Genomic DNA, 25,360 nt, shown 5'->3' with positions numbered 1-25,360 from the left:
CACTGTAAACATGAAAACAAAACCAACATCATATATTTACTGCACTACAGATACTGCAGAGTCAAACAAAAGTGCTTGATAAAAGACAAAGATAATATGCACCTCTGCTCTTACTGTGATTGTTCAGAGGTCAGATAGCACCGTATGACAGTCTGTAGACAGCCCAGAGGATAGAAACTGTTTTATAATCATATTTGGTATTTTTCTTGCTCTGTTTTTTTTTCTTTCTTCTTTTTCTTTTTTTTTTATTTAAAGTCACAGCAAATCTGTTCATGTCCTCTCAGTATCCCCCCTTTTTGTTCTGGATCAGACAGAGTCCACCTTGACCTGGTTATTGTTGGTCATGAGAGGGGACGGTTTACTCTTGAGCCTCTCCCCTGCGTCATTTGAGCTGTCCTGGAAGAAGATGCGTGCCGTGCACACTGACACTACAATGCGCTTGTACTCGCGCCTGAAGTTCTGGTTCAGCACACCGTACACGATGGCATTAAGGCAGCTGTTGAAGTAGGCCATGAAGTAGCTGGCCACAAATAACCACTCGGGGATGAGGGGAATCACCACCTCCGGTTTGATCGCTACGGCCAGGCCGATGAAGTTGAGCGGCGCCCAGCAAACGGCGAAGAGCACGAACACCACGAACATGGTGACAAAGTTTCTGACGTCGTGCGGCGTCAGCTTGGGCCGATTGTCCGGTTTCACCCGTCTCCTCACCTGTATGACCAGTATCCAGATGCGCAGGTAGCAGTACGTGACAATCATGATGGGTAAAATAAAGTGAAAGAAAACCACCGCGATGGTGTACGCCGAGCTGGCCGACTGTTCGAAGGTGCAGGAGTAAACCCGCGCGTCGTACTGGAGCGAACCCACGAAGAGGTTGGGCACGATGGCCACCACGGTCAGCGCCCAGATGAGCATCACATAGCAGACAGAGTTTTTGTCACTGTACAGTTTATCGTACTTGAGGCTGTGGCATATGTAACAGTATCGGTTGATGGCGATGCCGGTGATGTTGAAGATGGAGCCGATGACGCTGACGCCCATGAGGAAGCCGCTGATCTGGCAGTGCATGTAACCCAGGTTCCAGCCATTGTGGAAGATGGAGGTGAGGACCAGAGGGTACGGGTAGATGGCCACCACCAGGTCTGCCACTGCCAGGCTCACCACAAAGATGTTCCCTGCAGACAAATCACACCCACAGGAAAAACAAAAACAAGAAAGGACACATGAGTCACCAGCAACAGAGGCAGAAACATCCAAATGAACAAGATAAAAAGGGAAGTGGGAGCAATTGCGCGAGAGACTGTCAAATTATTCATTCAGAAACAGTTTGGAGTTATCTGACAGAAAAAAGGGCTGTGCCACTGTCTCGCTTGTTTAGGCATATTTACTTTTCTCCACCTCCCTGGCAGCCATTTGTTCCACTGTGGAGAACGTTGTAGTAAAAATGAATAGAACAACTATCACACAGAACCACTAGGTACCGACTCAAGCTTTCTGTTATTATTGTTTTCTTTTACAAATGTGAAACTATCGCATCGAAGGTATTCTTGTGTGATGATTTAAATCAAGGTTCAAAGCTGTTCATGTTCTTAAACAAAATATAAAAGAAATGCAAAAGCCGCCTGGAAGAAAGAGTAGCCCATGTGAATATCCAACTAACTGGATGTTGGATATTTTGGAAAAATGGTTGGCAGTAATTTTGAAAGAACAAGATTTGTAAATATGCAAAAACATGCAAAAAAAAAAAGCCAGCGCGATCCTTTAGAGACCGCCGTTTGTTTTTGTTGCTACTTTGTTACATAAGCCACAGGGAAAGAGCCTCAAGGCTGGAGGCTGAGAGGGAGTGTGCATCTGCAAGTTTTGTATTTTGCATGTGTGTGTGTGTGTGTGTGTGTGTGTGTGTGTGTGTGTGTGTGTGTGTGTGTGTGTGTGTGTGTGTGTGTGTGTGCGCTCGTGTGAATGCGTAAACACATTTGGGAGCTTCCCTTGGTGATGTGGCATGTGTGTGAACTTCAACTTGCTTTCAGCTGTCACCTTTTGATGTGGGTGAATAATGAAAGTGTGTGTGTGTGTGTGTGGAAGGGGGACATGGCACTAAATAATGCATTTTTCTAATTGCCGACAAGGACTCCTCATTGTGCGTGCCAGGCGAGCATGATCTACAGGTTGGGTGGTAATCAAGGGCACACAAGTGTATTCACTGTCCCCAAACTGATGGGAAAATTATACAAGGCCTGTTGGAGAACACACTGTGGCACACGGGGGGGCGACCAGCAGCGGCTGCAGTCTTCAGCCTCTCTCAAGTGCAATGATGATGCACTTGAGAGAGGCTAAAGAGCAAATATCTCATTAGGCTGTGTGGAATGAATGTGCACAATGAGAGTGCACCACTTTTTTCCTCTGCTATTTCTTAATTATGCATTTTAAAATTATTTACTCTTGAGTTTTCCTATTGCAGGACCCTCACATGCAGCCACACGGCATTTTCACAGCTGCCACTTCCCTATCAGCGCTACATGTTGATCGTATAGTAGCATGCACCACATTACGAGGTTTAATGACAAGTCCGAATTCCCTTTTACCAATGTGACAACACCCTGTCACAGATGATATGATGTATTTACCGCACGTCAGACGGGAACTGAGCGTATCGTCTATCTCTACAATCACTCCAATGCAAGAGGCAATTTCATGTCTGCCATGACCCTCAGGCAGACCTGTCAGTCTCGCCCTCAAGTACACACAACTGATCAGTCTGGTGGTCTGTTATCTCCCATACAACATACCAGCCATTCTACTGCCACGGATCACATGCAGCTATTAATTAAGTTCTGTCCTTTTATATCTGTCATTCAGCTGCCCTCTATATGGAATTAGGTGCACCTGCTGTTGTCACAGGATCCCGTGACTGTTAGAGAGCTTTACTGAATATATCTGTGTGTGCATGCCTGTGTATGTGTGAGTGTGTGAGAAAGAGCGAGAGAGACAGAGAGAGAGAGACAGCTCTTGTACATCAGATTTTACGGGGGCTTAAGGGAGTAAGGGTATGTTTTTGGAGAGAAGGAACATTTTCCCCCAAAATGTCTGTTCCCAAGAGCAACTGGAGATTAAACAAACCCGGTGAGGTTTCCTTTTTTTCCCATGTGCTCATGTGCATACACGCACATTCAGAGCAGCATCATCTGAACACACACTAGTGGCCAAAGAAATGTCACAGAATACCTCTAGCTCCAAGGACCAGATTATAATTAGGTCTGAGGTTAATAAGTGCTGGAGTCAGACACGTTTCAGACTTTTGGACTTCACTGTAGTGACAGAGGTGGTAGAAGCAACAATCATTGATTTTTTTTTTCTGGCCATCTGGGAGCAGGAAAACAAGACACAAACACAACACTGTCATATAACCACCTCAGCGGGTTGTTGTGGCCACACAGATGTCAGTAAACATTTGTAACTTTACACATCCAGCAGTTTATAGATATAAAGTGCTGGATGTTTATAATATATATACAGAAGCAACAATATACACACAGTATGTTTATAAACATCCAGCACTTTATATCTATAAACTGCTAGATGTTTATAAACATGTGTATATATATACATACACGCACAAACACACACGTACTGTACATACAGAATACACATTTATAAATGCTCCTCTGTGAGCTGTAGAGTCAGGCTATAGTCTATATAATAAAACGGGTCGTCATGTGGGTGACTACTGACTAGTCACTATAAAACCTGACTAGAGCATCTTTACCCACACGGAAAAAACCTATTGGTTTGAATATATGTGACATATATCCTCATGAGGATATATGACATATATGAAACCTATATGCAGTTTATCTGTGCATATATGCACCATATATGCACCATATATGCACCATATATGCAGCATATATGCATATATATGAAAACGGCCAATTTTATGTATGTCACATATTCAAACCTATATTAAAACCTATAGGTTTTTTCCGTATGGGTAGAGTTAACAAATGAACCACATGTGTGAACTTATTTTAACCACATGGGGACTTGCCTCCCATCAGTGGTTGAACAGTCCCCTCAAGGTTGAAATGTTCTGGTGAAGGCTTGGTTACTGGTGAGGTTTGGGGTCAGGGGTGTAGTGGTTAGGGTTAGGGAGTAAGTCTCTGTGGAGTCACTGTTAGTCCTCATAAGTGACAGAAACAAGAGGGGGGAGCGGCGGCTGGCTGCAGCCAGTGAAGCCTCATGCTGTCAAATGAGAAGCTGCCTTTCATTTTGGGGAGAAGCCGCTGAGACAATGTGCAAACAGTCATGTTTAAGGGGCTCCCTCCCCCGTCCCTCAGCCGTTCTTTACACAAAAGACCCTGTTACAAGATTTTAAAGTCAAGTCACTCAGTATTAACAGCCTTGACCTTGACAAGGTCATGTTGTGAAGGGGCCTACAGGCAGCTGGCTCTTTTGGCTGTTGGACTCTCTCACTCACTGTCTCCGTCACCGTGACTCGTCTTGTGATTGACGCATCCCTCCGAGTTCATTTGGCTTGAGGAGAGATACGGCCTGTGTGCTGTGTCCCCTCTTTTTTTTCTTCCATTTCTGCAATCCCACACATTCAACCACTTTGTGTACACATTTTGGTCCGAGTGAAGCCTGTCTGACCTTTTTCGGCCAGAGTAGCTTGTGATGAATTTTGACACAGACCAGCTAGATAAAAAGATACACAGTGCATTTAGACTGGCCGCAGCCTTACTGACTGTGTAGTGTTGCACCATAATCCGAAAAGTGAGATTTTTCTTTTTTGTGGCGGGGTACACAGTCACAGAAAGAATTGTTTCTTGTGATGAAAACGAAATACTGGCATCACATCCATATCAGTTTTCAACCATCTATATCAATCAGTGCTTTGTGCGGTGATGACACTGCTGAGTCTCTATCAGACTGAACCATCTGAGTTGGGATTTTCATCATTTTTTCTCTGAGCGCACAGTCACTCTGGCTCAGTCAAGCTGAAACTGAATCGTCTGTGAGCGAGCGACTTCACTGAGGTCTTTCCACAGATTTTCCAAAGGGATTTAAGACCTGGCTTTTACTGGGTCATACAAGGACTGTCACTTCCTTGTCCTGCAGCCACTGCAGTGATATGGAAGGGCTGTGATTTAATATGGAGCTTAGCGTAAGTGCAGCCAGGGAGACTATTTTTTATTCTTAAATCTCTTGCTTCTTCTCGTTCATTGACAACTTCCATTTAATCATTTAAGCTCCGCCCCCTTGGTTCTTCTCCATTCACAAATTTTAACCTCTTATTTTAAATCAAATCGGGTAAGAGGAGGAAAATCCTTCTACCTTTATATTACCCAGTCAAATAAAGATGGAAACGTCTCCACTCACCAATCAGAGCGCATGTTATTGACTTCAATCAGCTCATTCTGCTACTCTGTCTCCCACACAGACATCAACATAACCAGAGGGCTGACCAATTATACAGTCATTCCACTGTAATTGGGCATTAGCCCAAATTAAGTCTATGCCTGCAGCTGATCAACATTTCGTAAGAGGGACTCTGGACTCATAAACACAGTCTGTCCTGTTTGAGGTGGCTTCACATCCCTTCTGTGGCAAACACAAACCGTCCATCATAACACACCGCTTCACATTCGGCTGCATGTATCCTTGGTCCAGCCTCACATAGGTCTCCCCCTGTCCCTGTGTGCCAAGAGCCCCCGCAGCATGAGACTGTCACCTTCACACCTTACAGCAGGGATGTTGTTAACTGTCCGTTTCCTCCGGACTGCCCTCTATTACAGCTGGACAGTTACATTTTTCCTTGTTTCCAACCACTGTCTTGCTCTTGGAGTCATGCTGTCTTTAAGTATTCTGACACGTTGCTCTGCCAGTGGTGGCCTGACAGTCGTCATTCAAAATGTGCTTTCAGCAAAACTCGAGTTCAGCTAGTGGCTCTCTGAAACTTTGTCACCTTACAGCCCAGTCAATGAGTCTGGTAAGAAATCTCCCTGTCTAATCTTTAACACATCTGCCTGCTGAAAACGTTTCTACTCTTCAACTCTGTATGTTTTTCACATGGAAACACCAATTGATTGTTGTAATTACGGCTGCATAATTTTATATGACCGACCATTAGACATATTACATTTAAATACACATTTTTGCATAAATAAATGTAATTTCAAAGGGCTTGTTTATTTTCTGTGACCAGTACATATAAACAGCTATTATTATTTCTAGAGGTTCGGTGTGATTCCAGCAGAATGTGTGATCCGTTAAAGACATCAGCCTACAGGCAGTCTGTGCAGACAGCTGTCTACCAACTCTTACAGCCTGTGACACTGATGGATGCTAAACAGAATTTGATGCTTTTTTTTCTTAAAATTGAAGAACCAGGTTCTGATACTACTTACAAACAGTATGGAAAATGTGGGTGTTTAAATTCAGATTTGGAGCAGCTGGTAGACTGTACAGTCATTTTGGGCCTCCTCCACCCACTAAACGACTGTAATAGTCTGAGTCCTAATGTGAGATAATGTTCTGCAGGAAGAGCAGGTCTGAATATGACAGCATCGACACACTGTGGCCTTTCGTCCCAGCTGCACTAATGAACTAGGCATTTCATTACCCACGGTCAAAAGTCAATCTCACTGCATACCTTGTCAGGGGAAGTTACCGGGGTCAGAGTGATTGTGCAGAAAAAGCACGTAAAGCCTTTAGTACGGCACCCATGGCTGAACATACTACACTGACTCATTTAATGTATGTTAATGTGTGAAAAAAACACCCCAGGAATAGGAATACATTTCAATATGTCAAGAATATGTAAATTTTGATTTTAATTACACTCCATACACTAGTCAATGCATTTCCCTACTCTGAATTTAAATTACGAACAGCAGCGCACAGTCTGGTCAGAGTTGTATAAGACGTGGGTATTTTCTTGACCTTCAGATGTACTTTATTGCTTTGGTATTTTCACACCCAGTGCTGCGCGCCAGACGGAAGAAGATGCATAAAGGGAGGATGGCACTTCCAAATACATTGAGGCAGCACAAAGTGAGGTGTTTATATTTCACTGAGAAAAAATGTCTCTTTTATGCAGAAAAGCAGATCCATGTTTAGTGAAACCTCAGTCGGCTATTAATCTGCTGCCAGTGGGCTCAAGCTAAATGCTTGGCAGGAATACACAGCGATTACAAAACAATGGTGAAAAGTAACACTTAGAAACAAAAACTTTTTTAACTGCAGGACACAACAAAACTACAGTTTTGACGCCACTATAAGGAGATGCTTTAGGGGATTAGAAAGGATTTCCACTGTATCTGATCTCTCAAATCTCTCTACACGCACGCACACACACACATACCAACTTTATTATGTGGATCAGAGTGCAACCAACATTTTGGTATCAATACCAGTACAAATGTGTATTTCAATACTTTTCCCTACACTAAACTGACTATAAAAGGGACTGTGTTTGCATGTGATCCTAACTTTGATAGACATTGATTTAAAGTTGTGAATATTAGGCCTACAGTAGATGATAGCAATATACTATATCCTCAAGTGCCTGGCTCATTGAAACAATCAATCATATCCCTGGACGGTACAAGTGACAGGCAAAATGCCAATCATTTAACAGCCGTGTAGCTCAGTTGTGTCATCACCATGAGTGTTTATTGACAACAGCACAGCGTGTAGTGAGAACACTCGCACAGAGGGAGAGGAAATTATAAACAACAAAAAAAAGATACGTATAAAACCCCCAAAAGCACATTCATTTGTCTGGCAGCTCATCTACCATTTGCAGAAGAATTAAAAAGCCTGGTGTCTGTAGGTACAAAGGATCCTCTATATCTCTCCTTCCACCAACACTGTGTTTTTGGTCCATCAAGGTGTTACAGTATGAAGTGGATGATCCCAGTTGTTCAGAATGGCCTCTACCATCTTCAGTGTGCATCTCTCAACCACATCGACCAGTGAATCCATCAGGGAAACATGATTGAACTCTCCTGATATTATTAAAAGTGCCTCAGGATGTTTAGTCTGTCTCTTAGCAACGCCTTCATGGAGAACTTCACATGGTAGCCATCTGTGGGATGTATAAAGTATTGTTATGATACATAAAAGGTATACTTTCTGAGTCCTCACAATGACGACTGACGGCAGAAAAGACTTATATCTCCACTTCCAGACCTTTGCACCAGCAGCACAGCAACCACAGAAACACCTCTTCATCTCATATGGAGCAGGGTGGCGTCCTCAAGACTTGAAAGAAGCTCCTCTCCAAAACAAACTCCTCTCCCCACAGAAGTATCCATCAGTAGTTGACAAAAATATGACAAAACACAACAAAAATGAAGTAAAGATTGAGTAAAAAGTAAACTCAGAGCTACCAGACTTTGTTGCTACCTGTTGAAGTGCATGCTCCAGAATAAAATAAACCGCGGTGCCGCCAAGCAGGTTGAGACACTTTAGGAGTACCTTTTTAAATGCTTTGTACTGAGGTACATTTTTAGCACCAGTACAACAAACAAGCTTATGCGGATATTAGGGGTGCAATGGATCGTTGTTAATCCATGATCCATTTGGATCATTCTCCATAGTTGTGCATGTAGTGTGGGAACACTTTGGCGCACCGACATGATCCGATCTGTACTGTAACTCAAAAACCGCGATCTGACCCGATCCGATCCGTAAGGTGATTGATCTGTTGCACCCCTACTGGATACAAATCTATCCACAATAAGAACCCTAACCTTATAATAATGGTAATAATGATGTGACTTCAGCGCCAACCTCCAGAGCAGAAAAATGACTATCAAGGGTCAAAACTGCAGTTCCTCGTCTGGCCACTTGAATCTGAGTTCACAAGTGAGTCAACCCCCCCTGACTTTCATGTTAACGAGTCCAACTTTACATTATTATTATTACATGGCTGTCTAAAGGCAATTCTTAGTGACACCTGTAAATGTTTTACTTCAGCCTGACACAGATTGCTGCTTAATGTGTTTCAATGTTTGTTTTGTTTCCTCCCTCTTCCCCTATGTGTTTTATGACACTTGCCAGGCCAACATGGTAAGTAAGAATTTTGTTCTTAATGTTGAATGTAAAATAAATAAACAAAATATTCTGTGACCTTGCCAACATGACCTTGATGATTGTCTTTGCCTTTGTGCCCTTGACACAGAGCCCTCAGTGTATCACTTCTCTATACATTTCTCTTTGTTTGTGAGAAAATGTAATTCCCACACGATTCAGCGATCAGTACCTGCACAGACAAATGTGAATGTTTTGAATAAAGATGAGCCCTTCATGAATGAAATGATGTGTGTGATGTGTGAGTGCATGTGAGTATGTGACAGGCTGTGTGTGTGTATGAGTGTGTGTTGGGGATATTTAGGAAAGTGTTGTGGAATTCACTCAAAATATCCCCCAGCTACCACTATGACAGAAAAAAAAAAAAAAAATCGGATTATCAAGGCAATCCGTCCGGCAGAAATAGGTTGGCAGCTCCCGGGCTTGCACACAGAAATGTGACAAAACGCACACAAAACAACAACTGTGACTGTGGAACTTTACTTGAACTGTATTAATAATAATCCAAAGAGAAAGAGAAACGAAGCGGGGAAGAGAAAGGGAGTTAAGGCAAAATGGAGAAGAATTAAAACGGAGTGAGGAAGGGAGAGATGAAGGCAGCCCCATGAAGAAGCAGAGTGATTATGTCCCTGGGTCACTATTGGATTTACGGATATTGTCTTTATGAATGAAGCCGGTGACAGGCGTGGATGATGAGACTCTCGGCAGGTTTAATCTCCTCACTTCTCTTACAAACCTATTTCAAGAGTCTGGGACGTTCACAAAAATAAGCAAAACAATATAGCCATAATAATAATAATAATAATAATAATAATAATAAAGTATGATCTACCAGTCGCCTCCTCCTCCTCCGTTACAGTACAGTCTGTTTCCAGCTGCTGATGGAAGAGCACGGAAAATGGAAGCGCTTTTAATATGGATTGGGGCACAAGTGGCTTATTCCTACAGTACCGTGGTCTGGCAAAGGAAAGAAAAAGGATTTACAGAGTGACCTCAAGTGCCCTCTCTCTCTCTCTCTCTCTCTCTGTCTCTGTCTCTCTCTGCTGGGGAAGTGTACAGACCAGGAACAGCAGAGTGGAAAGCCGCATTATGAACTGTCAGCCTGATTCTAGTTCGCACTGAGCACCAGGGCTGTTTTCAGAAAGCAGCTGGCCCCCAAGTAGCCTGAAGAATATTTAAATGTCAGAATCAAGTGTTAATCACCGCAGTTAACACACGCGCACGCACGCACGCACGCACACACGCGCACACACACACACACACACACACACACACACACACACACACACACACACACACACACACACAATGCCAGTTAGAAAAACAAACAAACAAATGACTGTGACAGGACAAAGTTTCTTTTTGTGGACTTGGGTTTTAATTAGAGGTAATAATCTGACTTGTAACATGTGAGGATGTTTATCACTGTGGCTCCTGTGTGAGTCTCTTATCAGACCAGGCAAGTTTTCCCATTGGGCAAGGAGATTCCTTCCGAGATGCTCTCGGATTAGCACACAATGTCCTTTATCCAGCACATCTTCTTCCCTAAACAGTGGTCCATTTTCTGTTTCTAATAAGACAGGAATTTTGCTAACAGCAACACATTTCAGATCTTGAGTCAGTGTTTAGTCTTTTGCTTTTACTTTGGGGGAGATAAACAAGCTCCTCTTCTGCTTGATGCTGGTATGAGGTCCTGTGGGTTTTAGCACTGGGGAGGCAATTTGAGTTTGAGATTATAGCAAGATCCTGGACCCAGTGTGGTTTCATCAGCGAGCCGGCCAACCTCGTCAAACTTGAAAAAGAAAAAAAAAAAAAAAAAAAAAGAAGTAGAAGAAGAAGTCAGCACACTCAATCTCAAATTGTTGGTCTTCTTCTTTCTCACAGCCACCACTTGCAATTTTGAGGATCATGTGTTGTGAAAATACCTGTCCGCCACACTTACTTTCTGTGGTCAGGGAGCAGAGATGACAAAACACCACGGGTGGTGTCACACTGGATGTCAGCCAGGCCCCCACAGCTGGTGGCCTGACAAAGCCTGACAGGACCAGTCACGTCTTCCAGATAAAGCCCCCTAGACAAGTTGTCCAATGTCATGTTGTCAATCTGATAACACAGTATTCATGTGTCATGGACTAGTGGCAAAACAGGATTTAAAAAAATTAACCTGTTTGTCAGACCGGGCATGAAATTTTACAACAATATTCACATGTCGTCTCTTGCTGTCTGCGTTCAACACCAGTGTTGTCAGCCTCGGTCACAGATGCACTGGCATTCATCTGTCCAGCACACTTGATGAACATCAGGTCATTGTGTGGGGGTTACTGTACTCCAGTTCCCCTGAGGAGCTGTGAGTTGGGTGACCATGTGGTCACAGCTCTTGTAGCTGCTGGTGCTGCTAAGATTTACAGTACTCCAGCTGCTCCCCAGTGAGCCGCACTCCGCGCTTCAGCTACGGCATCTGTTGGGAACTGGAGAAAATCTAAATATTATCTATACAACTCTCAGCACGGTGGCATATTCTTAGTCTTCGTCCTCCCATCCAAGATTACCAACGGAGGACAACAGCAGCAGTAGGACAATGCCTGCGGAGACCCTTATCTGCTGCTAGGGGCTGGATGAATGAAGGCATTTCTGCTGAGCTCCAGCTCCATCAGTTTGTCATTAAAGTGGCAGGTGCAGGTTATTTTGCTGATGCCAGTATCTTGGCATCCTGCCTTTAAACCCATTTTTCTTCCCCCCACACCGGGGACATGTGAGTGACGAGCCCCACCTGAGGCTGCAGCTGCAGATTCATCTCTGGGTTTCCCTGTTCACAGAGGCCGTAAAACACGAGGCTGTGATTTTCCTGCCTTTCAGAACCTGTATGGAGGTTGTGATCCGTGCAGAACATAAACGTGCTCTCCTCTCCTATGCATGAAAATGATGCTAATCACCCTTTCAGTGCACATGACGTGGGTGCTTTCCTATCTGTTAAAGGTATCCCGCTTCATATTGTGCTTATTGATAACGGCACTTCTTCAAGCAGAGACGATGAGTCAACTAATCCCTCAACTGCTGAAGAGTGAGGCGAATCGTCCTGATTCTCAAATGTTAATATTTTGTTTTTCTTAGTCTTGAATGATAAAAGGTTGAATATCTTCAGGGTCTGGATTGTTGCCTGGACAAAACAAACAAGACATTTAAAGACATCACCAGGGGAACTGCAGTTTTTGTCATGGTCATTTATTCACTATTTGCCAATTAAATAACTGCAGAATAAAGAAACTAAGCAGAAAATTAATATTGTGTGACAAAAAACAAATCTTGATTTTCAGCTGTGTTTACACAATAAAATAAATACACAAATCTTCTTTATCTTGCCATACAACTTGAATATATGCTTTATTTGAACCTGTCTTGAGTAGTAGTCCTTAAGGCTTTCCCCTTTAATTCAAATAACTGCTGTTTTGCTGACTGCACAGGGAGCCTAAGCTTAAATCACAACATAAATCTTACAAAATGGCTTAGGATCAGGTTAAGTGGGTTGTGTTTAAATTGGTCTAATTAGTCCAAACTTGACATTCTAACAGCCCTGCTAGTTTTAGCCAATCACCTATGGACATGCATTTTGCCAAGCTGCAGGACATGTTTAGTTATGGGGAAAATGACCTAATCATACAATACTTTCACACAATAATCACATTTGACTGTGTAAACCTACAGTAACTTAGCTTTGTTTAGCTTAGCTTCCAAAGCGTGTTTTTTGTTCACAAAATGCACCATTTTAGAACCAAACTGAGGAGCATCATAGTTGACGTTTTACACATGCAAACACACACCTGTAGGGTCGTGTGCAACCATGCGCCATGCAGAATGAAGCAGTTCAGCATCATTTCATTTCCTGTGAGAAAGTACTTTCAAACATGATGGGGAACAAAATTGGAGGTGCAGCATGTTCAGACACAATTTAGACAAATTGTCGGCTGAGAACTGATTTTTTTCAGGGCAGTTCAACCTGTCCCCACAAGAAATGCACCTTTTAACCTGCCCCCTCCGTCCTGCCTCACTGTTCCACAGGTGATTCCTGTCTGAGTAGTAGAGTAGCTCCGTCTGAAAGGCAGACCAGTGCACAGCGTGGCAGGGGGCTGATGGGATGACCCAGATAGGGGGAGACAGACTTTAAAGTTCAACCAGGACACATGGGATAGGTTTTACAGTGTTGTGGTGACCACGGCCTCTCTCTTTATGTATTTCTCACAATAACACACAAAAGCACAAACCAGCGATTGTGCTGCAACCCCCAGTTCTATTACGACTTAAAGGTAGGGTTGGAGGTCGTATTTTGGAGCATTTTTTACAAAATTGCTTGAAATGCTCTTTACACTCCGATTGCAACCAATTAATTAAATGCTTTTTCACAAAAATGAAAAAAGTCAGTCACCTGTGGGACGGACAATCCTGTAAAAACAGCATCCATTCATCGTGAAGGCAACGTTCAAGTCCATTGGATCGTGATGTTATGAATCAAGCTGTTGTCTCTTCCCCTCCTCTGTGCGTACCACTCTACCACACTAATCGCGTGGGTGATCATAGTCTTCAAAAAGTTATGACTGCGGAAAAGACGACAACAGTGATACAATGCACACTGAAGTCTGGTAGGTGGCAATCTACCTCTAAGCTTGATGCTTGGTGTTATTATGATGTTAGGTGTTTTCTTTCACATGAATGAGCCATGAGAAAAAGCTGGCAAACATTTAGCCATGCTGTGCAGCGACACGCGACAATATCGTGGAAAGCTGCGTCACTCACATTGGGATTACATTACCTTCACGGCTTCACCTTGATGTGAATCCAACGCTGAGCAAGCGTTGCATGTTTCTGAGCTCTGGGGGTGTGGCCTCACAGAGAAGTCTGAAGACTTGACTTGTGTACACTCTTAGAAATAAGGGTTCCAAAAGGGTTATTCTACAAGGGCTGAGGTTCTACCTGGAACCATTTGCTTCTGAACCTTTTTTAAAGCGAATTGTTGAAACACACATACCCAACATATGGGTATAAGATCCTGTGTCACCAGGAACATACTTCCTGATAACACTTACTAATAATGATGCAAAATACAATTCCTTGTGATTACAGTATTAGTTATTTAAAAAAAAAAAAACAGATTCTTCTACAGATCCTGTTTAACAAATAGTATAGCATAGTGGGACTTGAAACCCAGCCTCTCAGTGTAAAGTCAATGATATTACCCACTGAGCTGTCCAGCTGATTGTGGTGAGACATTAGGTCCACCTAGGGCTGCCCCCAAATAGTCGACCAAGCACTGGTCGACCAAAAAATCATTAGCTGACCAAAATTTCATTGGTCAATTGGTCGCAGGAAAAAAAAAAACATTTGGAGCCGTGTCTTATCAAAATCAAGTCAAAATCAATGACTGAACGGTATATGAAAGGCTATGGGGCTTTTATTTTGAAGGGCCAGATACAGGCGGTCATGGCGTGACACTTTTTTGTTGTTGTTTTTTTTTTTTTTTACACGACACGGCAGTCTCTCTCGTATCACCGCTGTTTTCAACCTTAGCGGGTGCTGTCTGAGCCCCGGTCCCGTCCCACAGCGCTCACCGGCAGTCAGTCTCGCAGTGTCACGGAGCGGATCCATGGTAGTCCCGCTGCAGTCAGAGACCCGCACCGCTCCACGCCACGGACTCCCCACCCCACCAGTTACACGGCCTGAGCTCGGTAACTTTTTACCCTCCTCATCTCCTGTGTTTATTGTGTTTATTGGTGATGAATGGGTATACTGCCGGTAATAACGGTAGTCTAAATCCAGACCGGCTTGTTGAATCTCGGACCCAACACGGCCAGAGTCGAGCATTAATTAATTAATTCTCAACCTGACCAGGCAAAAAAAAAAAAAAAGGGGGGGGGGGCGATTAGTCGACTAATCGCCATAAGTGACGACTACTGGTCGACCAACAAAATCTTTGGTCGGGGGCAGCCCTAGGTCCACCATACTATTATCCTACATTACACCTTCTGATTATACCTACTAATAATGTTGGTCCTTTAACTTAAGTGTTGCTGCTACCGATTTATTTTCATAACCATTACTTACGTATGTTGGCCCAGGCAAAGATTAGCTGTGACAGGGATTCACTCAAAAACTTTAAATAGCGGGAGCTGTTGTCGGCGAAACTCCCTGTTTGAGTTCTAAATGAAATCCTTGAAAAATAAAAGGGTTCTTGGTGGAACTCCCTGTGTGAGTTGTAGATGAAACCTTTAGAAGTCAGAAGGGTTCTGGGTGAAACCAATACACCACAGAAGGGTTTTTTGCAGAACCTCTCATTGGGGGTTCTAGGTGCAACCTTTATGTTTGGTTCTCAGTATAACCCTTTTATGTTGGGTTACAGTTGAAAAGGGTTCTCCTATGAGGACAAGCCGAAGAACCTTATATGGTTCTACTTAGCACTTTTATTTCTAAGAGTGTATTTTCAAAATATGGCCGGCTAGAACAGTATTTCCAGGATCTCCAACCCTACCTTTAAACTACAGTTTACAAAGCAACACACCTCAAATGTATAGCTTGATTGTTTGCCTGCTAGCCTTGGAATATTATTTTCCTAATTTAGACTTCAACTGATTCAATCTTCGACTCATACAGGAACAGAGATGACACGAAACACCGCCTTCCATGTCTTGACTTCCATATATTGCTTCATCTCCCAAAGACAAATCAAGATTGGTGCGAAAGACAACACAAGTCGTGTCAGTTACGTAAGAGAGCATACTAATCCAGCTATGAAGACAGAGGGCTACTGTATAGATGAACAGACGTACTGTCTGCAGATGGTCACATGGAGAGCGAACATCCGATTCTGCTCCTAGTCTTGCTGGAGCTTCGGCAGATTAGAGGATGAAAAAGAGCCTCAAGGCTTTAGAATATTAATACAAAGTGAAGTTTGACACTCTTATCATCCAGTATCTGATATAGTGTTTGCACCCACGGGAGATGGAAATCCAGTGCCAAAGGCCACACAATGGGAACTGAAGGGAAAGGAGTTGGAATAGCAATAAATGATGGAGAGGTTGAAACAGAATTGACGTTTTTCAGCATTTGTCACCTAAAACTATCAAACAACACCTGAATCTATACGAGCTTGTAACTATTAGGCCGCTTCCTTAAGTGTACGGATACATGAGAATAGTTTGCAACAGAAATGGTAAATTCTGAGTTATGGCAAAGGCCTACAACTCTGTGAAACAGGCTACAGCTGGTGACATATGCCATGACTGCATCGTGACGATTTGGTACGACATCATTCACTCATAGAACTGCATCAAAAAAAATCTCAGTTTCTCTGTAATCCACCAAAATCAATGAAGTGTTCATAAAACTGGCTTAAGGGTTCTAACACAACAGGTGTAGAAAATGTGAAGAAAAATGAACTTCGCAGAGAGCAGGGCTTAGCTAATATTTGCCATAAATCATAAATCTTGGTAGTGTCTCCTGATCAGGACGAGGAATATGCCTATACCAAAACATTTTGAGCTTGACCCATAGAGGGCACCACAAATGCTATAAATGTGTGACTGAAAACCCGGTTTGGAGAAATATTTATTTTATAATGGGTGTGAATTGCATAAAGCATGCAGGTGAGGGTCTAAATGTAGAACCCTCTTGTTTTTGCTCAGCGTTGAGCCATAAAGGTTAGAACCTGTGAACTGCCACTTGCAGCTATAATTATTATACATTTTTAGTCAATAAACAGTTTGTTTTGTATTTGAAAAGAAAAGAAGCTCAGAGCAAAGAAAAGTTAGGTGAGTGCTTAATGAACAATTTTGATTCAAATGAATAAGTAACTTCCTGGCATCTGATATCCATTTTCTGGTAAACTGTTACCATGAGTCAGTCACAGTGGGTCCAAACTTCTGCTTGGTTCCCCTCAGCCATTATGCTATCACTACTGTAGGCTTACACCATGAGAGTGTTTGAAGAGGTAAAAGGACACTCAACATTAGCAAGTTAGCTCTCCGACTCTCTATTCCCTTAAAGGTCAGCATTGCCAAGATGGCTTGCTGTTAGTAAATAGAACAAATCTGTATGTCAAACTTCAAAGTGAAAAATGTGTGCATTTATTTTTGCCAGCACAGGCTCATTCGCTGATTGCAGTGATACTTTACACAGGTTATAAATGCTGCCGTGACCTTTACAAAGTGTGAAACAGCAATCTTACTGTAAACAACCAAAGTGCGCACAGTGTTTGTATCATTGCACCAGCAGTGATGGTGTCAGGACAAAAAAAAATCCAAACTAATAATCAAATTACCAAATTGCGTCTGGGATTATTGAATGTTTCTCTAAGAATAAATCTAAAACATACGGTAAACAAAGTGCCACATTAATATGAGCATACAGTCTCCTCTGAGCACCTACTGTATAGGCTCTCTCTCTCTCTCTCTCTCTCTCTGACACACACACACACACACAGCAGCCAATTACAGGATGGCTTGGATTCCCATTTGCAATTACCAAGCAGCTTGATCTTGTCAGAAGATTGATCCCATTTATGTCATTTAGGTCCCTGGAAAGCAAGTATTTAATGAGGAGTTACTGCCATTCATTATGAAATGAGCACATCCATCATGCTCCAAGGTCATTGAGGTTATAGTACAATACAAACCAAAACCTTCTGAAAACCTCAGGATGCTCCTGATAAACATTACAGTTTTGAGCACATTATTCATGAACACATTAAACATGCTGTGCCCTTTAGATTTTAATGATTTTCATTTCATTTTGATTTAAAAGTATAAACACACCTCCAGAAGCTGCCAAATTGATACAAATCTCTTGCTGTTATGTGCTTTTATTCCTTTTATCTGGAGCCAACTTTTGCATTGCATATCCTTTTATCATAACTAGACACACAGCTTTGCTACATGGCAAACAGTAAAGTTCCAGTGGACATGAATGTCTGTGAATGATGTATGACTAATGAGGGAAATAATAAAAGTGTATGTTTTGAATTGTGAAGGATATATAAATGAAATCCATTTGACTCGACTCAAAAAATAAAAGAGTCAGAGTCTTTTGGATGATGGTGCTGATATCACACAGGTGAAACGTGAAGAAAGCTTCAAATATGGATGTTACTGAGAAACATTTTGTTTGTGTGAAAACTGTGGCTTGATCAAAGTATGAATTATTGGGTTATGGCCAAAAACATATTTTTGAGGTCACAGTGACCTTGACCTTTGACCTCCAAAATGATATCAGTTCATGTTTGAGTCCAAGCGAAAGTTTGTATCTAATTAGAATAAATTCCCCTGTGTTGTTCCTGGTGTATCTTGTTCATGACAATGGGACAGACAGATGAACAACAAGCCGACCGGATCTCTGGAATGAAATGAAACAATAAAAGAGCAGCAGAGTCCTGAGCTGCTTCATAAAACGCAGAAGTTGCCATGATTAAATGAACTGCTGGGATGACAGACAGGAAGTGAACCTGCGCTGGGAGCAAAAGAAAGAAACATTTATACAGCTTGTGTGCACCCATCCATCCCTAACCTCCACACACATACTTTTCAGTCTTGTATTCATTATCGATTTTTGTTTCATCATTTATTCTATAGATACAACTGTTTCTAAAGTAGCTGTATTGAAATGTGAAAACATCAGGATAATGCGCTACAGATGTTCTGTGTTCAGCTCTCTCTTCCCTGGCAGCTGCATCCGGACCTATATGTTCATCCTAATGCTGTTAGTGACTGTCCACTTCATTGATAGCTCATGGCTTGAGTCCAGTTGGTTACGTTATTTTTTGGGCAGGTGGCCAATCATGGCTTTTGGCTTTCTCTTGGAGAAATCTATGGATTACCTCAGTCTTTTGTTTGAGGTGATTCTCCCCTTGGTTTGAAGGTTGTAAACTCCCTTCATGCAATTTCATTTAATCCACCTACTTCCTTGACCTTGCGTGTGTTGTGTGTTTATTTCTGTCCAGAGTGTTTATTTGTCTAAATAAAGCAACTTTTTCTTTGCCAGCACATGAAGGGAAACACCGATGCAGGCTAGCTGGGTATGCAGCTGGAAGATATTATTATTATTATTTTATATACTAATGATATACAGTGCAGTATATCACCATATGTGACCACCCCTCCCCACCTAATAATTCAAATTACATGTCATTGACGTACAGTATAAGATGGAAGCAGTAGTAAATATTTACGCCTTAAGCTAAAGTTATTTTCAATTAACTATTAATATACTTTGTTTACGGTGTGGCGGCAGTCTCATGGTGCAAGTTAAGAGCTTATCACACTGCACAGCTGATGATGGCTGCCTGTGTGTGTGTGTGTGTGTGTCTGTCTGTATGTGTGTGTGTGTGTGTGTGTGCGCGCGCGCTGTTTGCTCCACTTTCTCATGACGGCAAATGTGCAACTTCAGGATCTTGTTTTGGGTAAAATATTTGGAGCTTAACGCTGAAAACCATGAATCTGCTCAATTTCATCAGCACCTCCTCTAAATGTCTCTACAGCTTCGACTGCAGCCATTTCTCCACGTGCAGCGGATGATGAGTGTGATGATGAGTCACGGCTTTACCTTAAAGCAGCACTAAATGATACAGTATCTGTGAAAGGTGTTGCTAGTAGTGACAAGCCCACAGAGAGTAATTGCCTAACTGTTTATCACCTCATCTAAGTATTTTATCATCTTTCTGCTAACTGTTTGTCTCACTGCAGGTCTGACAAATCCACTGTGCACTTCCTGCTCACCAGTAACAAGCAGGCAGACAGTCATAATGACACCATACAAGCAACATCACAAGAAACTGGCACACTCCACTATAGTTGTATCTGTCTAGACTGAATCTGTTGGTATGAAAAAATATATTATTTTAAACCATTTAAGCAGATGAGGCAGTGGCATTTTAAACTCTCCATCTCCAAATAAAGGATAATGTTGTCACATTCACCTCAACTAATCTGAAGGGTGATAATCTGTCTGTTGTTACTCCACTGCCCCCTACACCCGGAAAATAAAATGCAGGAAATGAGGCTTATAAGTAAGTAAGTAAGTATAGGAGCTGAAGTTCAGTCTCAAACCTCTTACATGTTTAATTTTAGGGTGATTTAAGTGAATACTGCAACTGTAAATTCTACACAGTCTGTAGCTACTTTTATTCTACTCATACATCCAATTTTTATATATAGAACATTTAGTTTTCTCCATCTTTTCCTGCAGCCTCTCCAAGTCTGTCCATCTCTTTTCTTCACTTCTTCACATGCAAACATGGATTTAATTTAGCATGAAAAGAAAGGAAACTCCTACTGATCTACAGTATCAGTGACACTGTCTACATCAGCAGAGCACAAATGTTCATGATAAAAGTGACAATCAGTCTCCATTCCACGTATCTCTGTTCATGGTGCTGCTCCTGAAAATAATCTGGAACAGACAGGGCCCTGTGACACTTTTAGGTGATGAATCAGTAATGTAATGACTTCTATAACAATTGCAAAGCGAACAATCCTTTGTATGTTTTGATATATTATTGCTGTTCCCATGGAAATTGAGGTCAGGCCAGAGCTTTAGCATCTGTTGAACTTTATTATATATGATTAGTTTGCGCAGCAGTTATTTCCATCATCCTATCTGACCCCAATTGACCTGAGAGAGCTCAATGTAATCTCCTTATAGCATAGCTGGGATTCTTTCTGCATTTTTTTTGTTCCATGTCATGTTTTTACTGTGTTTTCAGACTTGCACACCATACATTTGAAGCCTTTGAAAAGATGAGCCATGTTTTATTGCCATGGTTAACGGCTTATCTTTCCTTTTTTTTTATGAATGTCACTCTGAGCATAAGCTTTGGACACAGCCTCCAATTTCCTATTTACTGCATGTAACAGCACCACTTCAAAGTCCCATACACAGCAGCAGAATGTCATATTCTCACTAATCCCTATATTAAAAAGCCACTATCTTTTCTTTGCATCGCTGGTATTTTCCACATTCATGTGTCTCTCAAACTTTGCATCACTTCCTGTGCAGTCGTTCCCATCACAATTATGATGACAAGATCAAAAGTTCATTTAAACATAGAGACGGCGAGAGAGAGTGAATGTGTGCGTGTGTGTGTACAGTTTCACAAGCATATGTACACAGAAACTGTATCTGCGTGTGGAAAGAAGCGTCACAGACTGTTAGTAAATACACAGACAAATAAGCATCATTCACAAACACACATACACAGCAGCTGGGAGACGGACATCAATCACTCGCCCACTCTCATCATGCAAACCCCCCTCCATTCCAAGTCTGTGCCTCACACACTCACAAACACATAGACGCAATATTCATCAAAAATGACATCAACAAGCTGATAATGGAGAGGAGGACCCCAACACAACCAACACTTTCAGGAGAAATGACTCCTTCGTTCTTATTTTGGTTCCCAGCATGGAACAAATGCACCCTGATGTGTCTATACTTAGCTTGTGTTTGTTGATGTTTGCAGGGAGAGTTCAACCTAAAGGATTTGTGGAAATCGTAGGAAAACAAACTTGCGAACATAAGTGGAGCTGCAACAAACAAATATTACCAATATAAAATCTATACGTCAGGAAACAGTGGAAGTTTGTCGAACCCAGAGGAACAGTCCAAACTTACTGGTGACGTAAAACCTAAGAAAGTTCCATTTGTGAAGATGTACATTACATGCGTGTTATGTACATCTTTATATCCTTATTTATAGTATAGAGCTTGAAACGTTCTCTCTTGACGATCTCATCAACCTCATTTCCAGCTGCAGCATGGCGCCATTTAAAATACAGCAATAAATAAACAAATATAAACAGCTCAAATGAACCCATGAACCCAACCACACAAAGTTGACAACATATATGGACTATATTAACAGAAAAAAGCACAGTAGATGTTGGTGTGTTGGTTGTGTAAATTAAAATATATGATATATACTGTATACAAAATATGTCAAAAAAAATTCCCCACGATAAGAATTTGTCATATCACGGTAATAACAATAAATTCCAGTTGATGACGTTTTTTTTTAATTAAAAAAAAAACTTTATTGTATTCAGATTTACTCCCGTTTGATGACGTTGTGTGCAACCATGCACTCGCAGCCCAGTTCACGTGACAGGCGCCTGCGTGCAGACCCGACCTCTTGGCTCACGTGAACAACAATAACAAACATGGCGGAAGGCGGAGCTGAGACCAAGGAGCTCGTTGCTAAACGAGGCTCAAGCATTTGAATAAATGTTGAATCTGTTCTCACATTTCAAACTTGTTTGATTTGAGTCATTACAGTTTTGCAGTACAGGTGAATTGGTATTTTTCATCGTCACTTTTATCGTTACCAGGATAAATGGCAGAAATTATCGTGATGCATTTTTTAGTCCGTATCGCCCATCCCTAGTGAGACACACCACAGACACAGAGCCTTGACAGCGTTCGTCCCTCAGCTCCTAATCCTAGTCTGAATCCTCTGATCTGTGAACCCCATTTTATTCGTCTCACCTGACCTGTGATGACCTCAAAACATCCTGATTCTGAATCTGAAAAATTGGTCCCAACACACACACACACACACACAGTAACTTCACAGCAAAATTACAGCTCAGGACGGCAATTTGGACCCCTGACAGGATGATTTAGCTCATGTGAAATTAATGGACACGGATGATGAATGAATGATCAATTACTCATCTGGGATCTGATGATATTGTATTTAAGGCTCTGAACTGAATAACTGACGGCATCTGCTGCTGCCTTTCTGAAATCTAATTGAATTACAAAAGGAAGGGGAGGACAGATTCTCATACCACGTTTTCACTAACAGTTTGATGCACGGCTCTCCAAACACTTTTCACCCTCAGCAGGAAAGCTGCTCACATCCTCCGGCAACATCATCACCCCATCCGCCGAGGGAACATCACCAGTTATGCATCTCTCCACACCAGTTCATGTTCCAGTCCTAAGAGAGAGAGCGTGTGTCTGATGTAACCATTTAATGTAACCAAAATCTCCACTTTGGTTACATCAAATCTAGTCCACAGGATTTATTTGAAATAACCTTGACCTCAAAAATTGGGGATAATATTATGTTGTTGTGAAAACACCAGTTATAACAGCTTCCCCTGCTCTACTCTGGGGTCCGGTTGACAGTTTGGACTGACGCTGCTGGGTAGCATCTCTCTCTCTCTCTCTCAAAAATATTTACCGATTCACATTTACAGTATGAATATTTAAGTTTGTCAAAAATAGTTGGATTGCTCATCTGTAATTTATAAATGAGACTAAAGCTGAGTTTGTTTCAGTCATTTTCAAGCTGAAAAAAGGTCTTACTGCTTCTTTTCTCTGTTTCATATCACTGTGAACTGAATATTACTGGGTTGTGACCTACTGTAGGCAAAACAAGAAATCTGATAATTGCACCTTAGTTTTTTATGTTTAAAAGGGTGGACAATTCAACGATTAAGAGGAAACAGATTGGTAGATTCATCAACAATGAAAATAACAAGCTGAAAATACCCCAAAGCCTATACCTACCTTTGCTTTGACAATCAGAAAGTGCAGCTGCAGTGTTTGCAGTACATCTATAGCAAACAGCAATAAACTATCACGCTAAATATTAGGTATGGGCATGAAGAGGACTCAGTCAGTTCTGATCTCTTATCTATCCTTCTTGTTGGCAGTCATATTACTCTGCTCTGAATGGACGCCGACCTTTTATTTTTCTGTTTTGTGCCACACAAATTCTTCCAACAACTCATTTCCAACATGCACTATATCAAAGCACCCGTGTATTTTCATGGCGTGCTGAATGCCAAAGCAAACAGTGGTAAAGCCAAATTATTAGTGAAGGAGAATGTACCCAAAGGCTGGACTTCCTTTTCCTAACTGCCATGGCTTAAGTCCCAGTTCCTGGCATTAACGCCCCAAGCGCCGCGTGGTTTCTGATGTGAACAAGGAACCAAACCACGACTGTGTAATGTGACGAGGTTGATGGTTCTGCCAATCCCACTGTGAGTCAACACAGCTCTAATTAGATTTCAGCCACATTCCCTCATCATTTTGGTGACTGCGTCTTGTTTTTAAACCGATTGGCGTGGTGCGCTCAAGTAAACAACTGTGTGGTTAAATGAATCAAAACAGAGCTGATTCAGCTTAGTCTTGATACGTAGAGCAGATTTAAACAAGGCTTCTCTTAGATTAAATGATCATGTTGCTCTGTGTCTGCTGAGAGCAACTGTTTGCTAACATTATTTTGGGAACTATGTGGGTTTTTTTGTGTGTGTGTGTGTCGCGTTTCTCTGCCCCGATAATGATGCAAAATCAGTTAATACAATTAGAAGTAATTCTGGACAATTCACAAACCTTAACGGAGGAGCTGACAGAGTCTAAACTAAACAATTCTCAGGAACCAGACAATTTCGGGAGCAGTCCTGAATAGAAACATTCACAAATCTCATCCCTAATGACCTCATATTTAATACAGTTATTGTGGAATACTACCAATAAAAAACGGCATCCTCTCATTAATGCGCAGAGCACATATAGATGCTGCTCCTGGGATGACAAAAGGTGCAATCTGTATAGGGTAAATAACCATCAAGTCCAGTAAATGTCATACACACACACACACACACACACACACACACACACACACACACACACACACACACACACACACACACACACACACACACACACACACACACACACACACACACACACACACACACACACACACACACAAAAGTCTGTTGCTGCTAATCTGAACTGTGATATGTTGTCGGTGACAATTTTGGTGTGACCACTGAACTTTCCCTAAACTTTCCAGATCCACTTATACTTATAAGTCAGTGAACAGCAACCACAGCAAAACAATCTGATACTGAATCACACACAGCGCTTCTAGTTAAAATTACAATTTATAAGATATCAGGGCGACTGTGGCAGCGGAGTCAGCAAAGTGGGTTTTAATAAATGTCCCAAAGCAGCATTGATATCATACGTAATCTAGCAAATTCTCATGCTGCAATATTTTTCCATGAAATATATGATGATTCCTTCATATTACTACATGCCACATGAGTTCACTCTCATATTCACAGAGAAGCGGAGGTTTAAGACTAGGTCAGTGAGCACTGAGCAGCATGAACATCTAACTTCCTACTGCATATTTCCTTCTTTTTTTGGGGGGGGGGCTCTTGGATGGCATCCAACGAGTGCTGGACTGAGCCCAAGTGATGTGTGAATG

General features: G+C 41.9%; 1 protein-coding gene across 1 annotated transcript in view; it reads right to left on the bottom strand.

Annotated features, from left to right (window-relative positions):
* Nucleotides 1-306: 306 nt before the first annotated feature.
* The window catches only part of mtnr1aa (melatonin receptor 1A a), a gene marked incomplete at both ends in the record, with an annotated part of 37,368 nt that continues 12,314 nt past the window's right edge, over nucleotides 307-25,360 (bottom strand). Inside the window, one exon of the mRNA XM_083974324.1 lies at nucleotides 307-1,175. Coding sequence (XP_083830450.1) covers nucleotides 307-1,175 — 869 coding nt within the window. The remainder of the gene's footprint in view (nucleotides 1,176-25,360) is intronic.

The sequence above is a fragment of the Trachurus trachurus genome (genome assembly GCF_905171665.1).
Source record: "Trachurus trachurus genome assembly, chromosome: 1".
NCBI classification, from domain to species: Eukaryota; Metazoa; Chordata; class Actinopteri; order Carangiformes; family Carangidae; genus Trachurus; species Trachurus trachurus.
Note: the sequence above shows the minus strand (reverse complement) of the source record. Positions and strands in the feature narration are given on the sequence as shown.